The sequence below is a fragment of the Carya illinoinensis genome, chromosome 1 (assembly GCF_018687715.1).
Source record: "Carya illinoinensis cultivar Pawnee chromosome 1, C.illinoinensisPawnee_v1, whole genome shotgun sequence".
Classification (NCBI taxonomy): Eukaryota; Viridiplantae; Streptophyta; class Magnoliopsida; order Fagales; family Juglandaceae; genus Carya; species Carya illinoinensis.
In genome coordinates this window covers 8,887,256-8,896,928 of record NC_056752.1, presented here as the reverse complement: position 1 = coordinate 8,896,928, position 9,673 = coordinate 8,887,256, and the positions used below count along the sequence as shown (strand labels likewise).

Genomic DNA, 9,673 nt, shown 5'->3' with positions numbered 1-9,673 from the left:
TTTAATCCTCCTTAAACTTTTGTACTTACTCTTTATTATTAATGGATGCTTGATTAGAAAAAGAAAAAAATGAAGAAGAAGAGAAAAAGACACATTATCAAAACACTTTAATTTTGTATCATATGAGTATATGAAAGTGGTTTGTAGCATTTCTCATTGATAATATATATTATACAGGAAGACAAAAATGCATTTTCCACAATTTTGCTCATCTCTCTCCATGACATTCAATTAAATGAGACTATCCAATCAACAACAATTAGGCTTCGTTTGGATACACAGTTTAGATGAGATGAAATAAGATATTTTAAATAGTAGTAAAATTTTTTAATTAAGATGAGATGAAATAGTTTGTAAAAAAATATATGTTTGGATAATGAGATGATGAGATAAGATATGATAGAAAATTGTCATTACAAGTGAGGTAGAGATTTATGTTATGGGTGAAATAGAGTCATATTACACCAACCGAGTATGAGAGTGGTCACAATTAAACGGCTTATATTTTTCAATTATTTTTTTTCAAATATTTTTTATACTCTTAACTATTTTAAAAAAATTATATAAGTACACTTTCTTAACAATTAAATAAAAATATATATAATAAAAACAAAATATCATGACTTTTGTAGTGCTGCATGCATCATTTTCCTTGGTGACGAACAAATTAAAGTCGTGGAAAAATGTTTCCCTGGCAGATAGGGTTACGTCATTAGCGATGATGTCACCACCACTAAGGCACAAGAAAAACTTGGCATTTGTTGGCCATGGAAAATCAATGATTTTTTTCATTAAAAAATAAAAAATACAAATGGTTAAGTCAAGTTTGTTTTGTTTGTTTTCCACAAGTCAAGAAAAACAAAATCAATGGAATACAAATGTTTTTGATCATTGCATAAGAAAGCCAAAAGGTTTAAAATGCTTGCCACAAATCTAGTAATCGATGGAAAATGAATAATTTGTTTTCTCTTTCTTTCTCCTACATTTCTTCTACTTCTAAATTCCTCGAAGCCATAATTAAACTAAAGAAACATAGATTATATTACTAGATTTAATTAATACAAATATAGATTGATATATAAAAAGTACCACACATGAAGGGTTGTATCTCTTGATAATATAACAAAGAGAAATGATAATTACAGTTGTGAATATGCAAACGCGGTGTAATTAGTTTAAAAACAGTGAATAAATATAAAATTCATATGAAAAAAATTAATTTTTTAATAGTAGATTCTACTCTTTTTTAAAATAACTATATTGCACCTATGCACTCAATAATTATACGTAGAATTACTCGAATGCCATGATAGAGCAGGGAAATTGGTGTTGTTACTCAATCTATGTTAGAGAATTGATTGGTTTACAAAAAGATATTATAAAAATAAAATTAAAAAATTAACGTGATTAAATAAAATACATTAGATTTTTTTTTTTATTTTATAATAATATAGAAATGATAATTAAGAGTTTTATATAACTTGATGTAACAGACTAAATCAGATTAAAATGTAGAATTATTTATTTCTAAGGGATCTTTATATAATTCAAATAATATTTTTTTTATATCTATTTTGTGGAGAATTATTGGTGGTCCTTTTTCCATAAATAGGATGTCACAGACGCTTACATGATTAGGGTGATGAGCTGATGACTAGAGGGTTCCATCGCGATCGTGGAAATGATCCTAACGGATAGATATATAGTTGACATTGTCAACGCAACATTTCTCTACCAGTCTTTCTTTCTTCTTTCGCAGAGCCCACATGTACCTTTGAAAAACAAAATATTGATTAATTTAAATGCATATTTATTTCACCAATATATATATATTGATTAATTTATTTATTTATAAACCCCGAAAAAACCATCACATGATATGCAAATGGTTGTGCATATTATGGAAATTAATGGAAGTTTAATTACTGAATTGCTTTTGTTTTCTTTTTCACTTAAAAAAATTCCAAAATTCAAATCATGAGGTCCAAAGACAATTGGAATTTTTGGAGAACTACATGATAGGGAATTATCAGCGAGGCATGCATGATTGGAATTACATACCTTGCTGAAGTAATGAATTGGAAATTTTTATAATTGTGCCACGTAAGCGAATTATGTGTGATAAATACGTACGTATCCCCCTTCTAGATTGCTTGCGTAATTATATAACTCAAAACGATGATGCAAGTAATCAAATTTTCAATTTATAATCTAGTCAATATAAATATTAAAAAAAAAAACTCTCAAGTTATTCTTTATTTTAGAAAAATGTTTTAGCTATAAATAAATTTTATAAAAATAAACTTATAAACTTATATGACTTTATATGATACGTTACATATATTTTATAAAAAAAATAATTTTATAATCTAACGTACCACGTCAATCAACATTAATTTGTTAATTTACTTTTATGAGATTTTTTTGTTCATGTAGTACTTCTTTTATTTTTAGGATTCATAAGTGATAGAATTTTTATATAGATAACTTATTCTTTATTATAAATTTTATCATCTTCATCTTCAATCCTACTCATAGAACTTGAAATACGTCCTACCAGTTTATAAAACTAGAGATGAAAAAGTCTAATATAAATAGTAGTATTACTCTAATTAAAAAAGAAAAATAATAGTACCATATGTATGTAAAGTATTACGCATAATAATACGTGAGTTTTGTTACATACAAGCACAGTTGCGCATTAATCTGTGTACTAATACTGATTTATTCATACTTAAAATTTAAATTAACACTTTTTTCAATAAAATCTACTTTTTAACCAATCATATCATATTAGTGTACAGATTAATGCACAATTGTGCTTGCAACTATATTTTTCCATAATATGTATTGAGTACTCGTCCCATTTTCACAGTTTTTTAGTTCAAATTCTGAACTTGAGTTTCAAAATCTTCAGTTTTTCAATAGTTGATGCGTTAACATGGATAATTATGTGTATAAAATTGTAAATATAGATAACATTTTTTCAAAGAAAAATCTAAAAATTTTGTTTTTAAAAAATTTTGTTCTCTTTTTACATTAATCTTATTGTTTAAAAGCTTTTTTCATATATCTTTAGTCTAGCCATAGGTGATTTGCTCCCTCAAATCTCCTTTTCTCCTTTCATATATCAAATAAAAGAGAACAAAAGGTGTATTCAAGTCTAATGTGTGTGTATATAATATATATATATATATATATATATATATGAGAATTGAGAGGAAGATAACTACTTTACAAATTTTACAAAATTATCTATTACCATATTATTATTTTTGAAACTAAATCCAAGAATATTAAATTAAATTAAATTCAGATGATTTTAATATAAATTATATTTAATAGATAATTAAAACCTGTATAAGGTTTGTCTTATACCTATCAATTCATTCGTTCTTGGTATAGGAACAGAACCGTTGGACTATTATTAGAGGGACTACGCATTTAAGCCCTGCTGTCCTGAATACAGAAAAGGAAAGACCAAAAGAAATTGATGACCTTTCCGTGGAACGAAATATGGGAACCGCACAGTGTTTCACAATCAATTTACGTTAATTAAAATATTAATTAGTGTTGACGAAGTCAAGGTGGTCTGACTCTGACGTGCCACGCACTTGCTCCTGGAAAAGCCAATCTGGTGGATAGTTGACAGTGTCAAAAACTTCTCTGCCACCCGTTTCTTCCACTTTGTCATAGTTCACGTCTACTCAACATGCATGTCATATATATATATATATATACGTTCATATATACGTTTGTAAGATACGTTTATCTAATTGTAAAAAAAAAAATTTAATAAAATATATATATAATATTTTTTAAAAAAGTTAATTAATGCATAATTTAATGCAAAAAAAAAAAAAGTAAATTTTAGAAAATATTTTTAGATAATAATAAGTTAGTAAAGTATAATATCTTTCAATAGGTATATTCTGACCAGATGTCATAAAAATTAATCTACACTTGTAGTTAAATTATATTTTAGTTTAAAATCAAATATACAACATTATATATATACATATAGGTATATACGTTCGGATTATTTTTTTTCTCTCGTCTTCTTTCTGTGATCTGTTTTTTTTTTCACAAATATATATATAGAAAAATAAAAATATTAGCTAGCACATCTTGATCATACGATCTTTGTGCTTATAAATTAATTCATATGCTTTGCATGCATGTCTTTTAATTAACAATTAATACTTGCGCTATTATAAGATCAAGGGGCAAAAATGTAAAAGTAAAAGTAGAAGTTTTTATTAGTTTAAAAGTAAAAGCAACTCAGAGGCAAAACCATAACTACACAACAAAAATAAGAAAATTACCATTCATTATTGTTCATATGGTATAGACACTTATTATAATAGAATAGATATATATATATTAATATATATGCTTAATCAATTAATCATAACATCAAGCTTATAAGAAAAGATCTACACAAAAATATACTATTGTTCAACAACACATTTCACAATTCATCAATCTGCATGATAGTTTTATTTCATAAAAAGTTATTAAGTTTTTTTAATTTGATTTTGATTTTTTTTTTTTATTTTTTAACATACACTAAATTGTAAAATAGTTGTACAAAATATTGGTTATGTATTATTAATTTTCTTTTTCCTTTCAAGTTGAACACATTGAGTACGATCTAACCATTGTCGTCCAATAAAATAAATATAAATGATATTTACAATATTGAATTGTGTAAATTTTGCATATTTTTTTTTCAATATTTAGAACCCATGTACAAAAATATTACTGTAAAAGAAATAATCAAGCTTTGAGAAATATTTTTAAAAGTTAAAAAAAATGGTAGTAATTTTGACATTCAACCTGCCTATTTCTGTACTTTTTTTTTTTTTTTGGAAAAGTTTAATATTGGAAGTTGGAAGTCGTGGGGGAAAAGAACGAGTAATGCAATCAAACTACCAAATTTCAAAACAATAGGGTCGGATGGAATCAGTGTCGCTTAGATCCTCACTTAACTACTACGAGATATTTCTCATCTCTACACTTTGGGATACTGTTCAATTAATCTCAAACTCACAAACATTAAAAATAATTATAATAATTATTTAACTAAGATTAAACACAAAAAAGAAAAAGAAAAAGAATTCTATGTATTAGAAGAACAAGGGGCAAAAATGTAAAAGTAAAAGGAGAGTTTTTTATTGGTTTAAAAGTAAAAGCAACTCAAGGGTAAAAATGTAACTACACAACAAAAAGAAGAAATTTACTGTTTATTACTGTTCATGTGGGATAGACACTTATTATAATAGATATATATATATTTGTGTGTCTAGCAGCCCACTATCAACAGCTAATAATAAAATTATATTTCTAAATATCAGCCGAAGTGATATTGATGATATTGACTCAAAAATATTTTTTTGTATTCTGAAAGAAGCGTTAAGTACAAAGATTTTTTATAATATATATAATCGTTTCGTATTAAAATATTTAAATCATAAATAAGTGTGCGCGGAAGCATTTATTAAAATTTCTCAAAGTCTGTGTAATAAAAATCATAACTTAAAATCTATACACATAATATAAGTTACTATCACGTCTTCCTGAACAAAGTCCATCATGCAGCTCTGCCTTCATAAATGTTATCACCTAAGAAGGTTTAAAAACATAATACAAATCAAATGAGTCGATGATTTAATAAAACACTCATCATAACGTAAACATATTTAAAGTAAGATTTTTCATAAAATATTTATTCTAAAAACTTAAAATCATGAATGATCATACGTATGCTATAACATACATAACACACGTATCCCTATATGCAAGGTTGTATACTAGCTTAATATTTCGCGGCTGCAAAGGGAGCCACTAATAGTATTTTAGCATACCACGTTAGACCATACATAGCTCTGTGACTAACACATTCATCCATAAATTGCATAAGTACTATGCATTTAAATGGCTATCTTATCAAACTGTTCTTATCTTACACTTAATCTTATGAAAATTTACGTGTCTTATACAATGAGATACATGAGAGATGCATAATATATACATAACTATAATATGCATAATCAAACGCGATGAATAACATGTTTGCAAATATCATGACATGCGTGATACATAAATACTGGCTTTCAAAAAACTGATTTTAATAATAACATACATAACTAGCTTACACATCCACCCATAAATAGCATCGGTACCATGCATCTAAATAGCCATCTTATCAAACTATTTTTATTTTACACATGATCTTATAAAAGTTTATGTGTCTTATGCAATATGAGATGCATAATGCATACCTAACTATAATATGCAGAATAAAATATAATGAATTATATGCTTGCAAATATCATGACACGTGTGATACATAAATATTGACTTTCAAAGAACTAACTTTAATCCTAACTAACGTATGTTAATTCTAACTTATTAAAGAGATACATATGTTATTGTTCTCTCCCATGTGTTTCCTCGCATGCACTCATCTCACGGATTTTTTTTTTTTTTTAAAAAATAAAAAAGTATGTAACACACTTCCATAAAGTGGCTTTTGTTCGGATGGAAAATGATAAGGGATCTTGTTTTATTTTTTTATTATTTTTTTACTTAGTGATTAAGAAATTAATTCTTTATACTCTTGTGATTATTGTTAAAAAAATATTTAATAAATATCTAAAAATATAAAAATAAATATGATAAACTCAAAATACAAAAAGGGTAACTCCAACGAAATGTACCAACAGCGGGATCCTAGCACCACCCTTGTTAGGATCGGTTAGACCACGCAGTTTGTTGTGCAATATAATTATTAGCTCGAGGGAGTCATCCGACCGTATATTGAAATTGTCAAATTTGTCTACCAATATCTTGTTAGACAAAGTATATGGGTGGATTTAGATGTTGAGAAGTATTAAGGACAGTTGTGAATAATAGTAAAAAGTAGGTAAAAAGTAATTATAAAATAATGAATAGTAATAAAAAGTAAGGAATAGTAATAAAAGTAGGTGAAAAGTAATAATAAAATAATAAATAGTAGTGAGAAGTGTTGAAAGTACCTGAAATATTCTTAGTATCCAAATACAGCCAAAGTTAGAGCTCACACGAATTTGTGTTTTGTTGACAAGTCAACAAATGCGCTAATCAAAAATAGTATTTTATTAATTTTTAATCACCATCCTCCTAATATATAAAATGATAAGAGGATAATAATTTAAAGATAATGAATTAATTTTGAGAGTTTATAAATATAATTTAAAAAAAAATTAAAATTCTTAGTATTTATTGTATAAACTTTTCGTACAACATTAAAATCTAAATATTATATTAGATATAATTTTTGAATAATATTAGATAAAGTTATGGATTGTGTAAATATTGTATATTTATTTTTAAAAAAATAAGAAATTTATATTAAAAAATTAATTTTTATATAAATTTTATATTTACTCATTTTTTTTTAAATATATACGCGATGATTGCGTGTAGCTATACGACTAAAAACGTCAATTCTCATATTTTTATACCGTCAAAGACTCAAAATCAAACAAAAACACGGGCGCCCGCCAAAGGGGAAAATAGGCACCAGAACGGGGCCGTTGCTTTTGGGAGCCCTTATTATTTAAATATGTCATCCTGATAAGCTTATTCGACACACTGTCATATAATACATAAAGGGTTATGTATACGTAAAGTCATCATGAATAATATTGAAAATGCGGAATAGTTATTTAATGAAGAAATGTGAAAAAACGTGAACTAGAAGATGGAACCAAATCATATGGAATTCGGGTGAAAGTTTGATGGAAATTTGGTGGAGGTTTGGTTGTTTACGTGATATATATGGAAAGGGTAAACTTGCAATATCAGTAATTGAATTTTTATGTTTTTATAATTTGAGATATTAATTTTTAACTCTCACAAAAGCATACTTGAATTTTAAGAGAATCGCAATTAGTTACATCTATTAATTTGTCATAAAAAAATTAATGACAGGATAGACACGTCACTGCTATGCCAAGTTTAATTCTTTGATTAATTGACGCAAATATTGAGATCATGTGCCGACTAGTCAAAGACTATATATGACTTCATGTTAGTTTTCTAATCGAAAATGAGTTTTGATACTGATCATCCTCACATAATATATATTTTATTTTTTTTAATTTTTTAATTTTATTTTTTATAAACTATTTGAGTTTTCTATTTATTATTTATATACCATGTATTTAGTAAGAGGAAAAATTTTAAAAATAAAAATCATATATATCATATAGTATGTAAAAATGACGAGTAAAAAAAAGAAAAAGAATAAGAAAAAAAAAAAAAAAAAGGAGAAAAATAGCCAATCGGAAACTGAAAAATCCATTTTAGCATGTTCGCTCCCACACGCCAGAATTGAATTCCAAGTCCCACACACTTATTTAAAAGTAACCAAAAAACAAAAAAAGACTGCGCGCTATCAGATTCCTTGTGCCGGCAAGCAGACGGTAAGTCCCTTGGACCTTCCGCGTTAGTTCAAAATTTCGAACAAACACAGAAACCACGTACGTGTTTCTGTCTTCCTTCTCTAGACTTAAGTCGCCAGTTTCCTCCCTAAAACGCCTATAAAAGCACATTACCCCCGTTATCGACATTACTCCAAAACATTGGGAATTCAGAGACCCAGTAAATCGTACGTTCAATATCACTAATTCGCAGATACGCAAAACTCACATAGGCTTTCGCCGGCCGCTATTTACATATATATTTCTTTCTTCGATCGACATGTTTAGCATGGCATCCAGCACCCTTGAGATCACTGTGATCTCCGGTGAAGATATAAGAAACAACCGGAAACCCGTCAAGAAGAATGCTTTCGCCGTAATCCGAACGGATTCGCAGCCACTCTGCAGAACGGAGATGGACAAGGACGGCGGGAGCTATCCCTACTGGAATGAAAAGCATAACGTGGAAATCCCACAGCATGCGCGGTTTATAACAGTAGAGGTACAATGTAAGACCTCCGTCGGGGACAAAACATTGGGGATGGCAAGGATTCCGGTGTCAGATTTCGTCGGAGGTTTTGTGCCGCAGAGTTATCTGCATTTTTTGAGTTACAGATTGAGAAACAGTAATGGGGAGCGGAATGGGATTATCAATGTCTCTGTTAAGGCAAAAGTCCCAGAATATGCAGCCTCATCGTGTTCGAGTACTGCCACCACCATTGGGGTACCTTTCGGGAAGACTCCGTGTTATGGAGGGGTTGTCCCTGGCGTTCCTATTGGTGTTCCTATCATGAAACAGTACTATCAAGGCTAGAAAATTACCATATTATTATTTGTGTAATTGATCGATAAATTTATGCAATCTATTCATTGAAAAAAATAGAGAATGAATATTTCGATCAACAATATAGCATATGTTATTTTTCCAAAATTAAAATAAAGATTAACGTCGATAATTATTCATTTTAATGAATGTAAGGACGAGAATATAATATATAACGTTTTAAGGAAGGCTAGGGTGCATGCATGAGATGATCCATATGATCTATATATTAATGGTTGTCATCACGATCAGATAGCCAAAAGACTTGCGTGTTTCCTACACAATTTGCATACAAGGTCGTCTCATATTATATATATTGATCATGGTCACGACTCACAATACCAAATTAAGCATAGCCAACTAATTCACTACATGAAAAGCT

The 9,673-nt window shown here is 28.0% G+C and overlaps 1 protein-coding gene across 1 annotated transcript; it reads left to right on the top strand.

The window, feature by feature from the left end:
- The first annotated feature begins 8,601 nt into the window (after positions 1 to 8,601).
- LOC122309493 (BON1-associated protein 2-like) lies at positions 8,602 to 9,437 on the top strand. Its single transcript, XM_043123004.1, has one exon. The coding sequence runs from the start codon at positions 8,749 to 8,751 to the stop codon at positions 9,280 to 9,282; it is 534 nt and encodes a 177-aa protein (XP_042978938.1). The 5' UTR covers positions 8,602 to 8,748; the 3' UTR covers positions 9,283 to 9,437.
- The last annotated feature ends 236 nt before the right edge of the window (positions 9,438 to 9,673 follow it).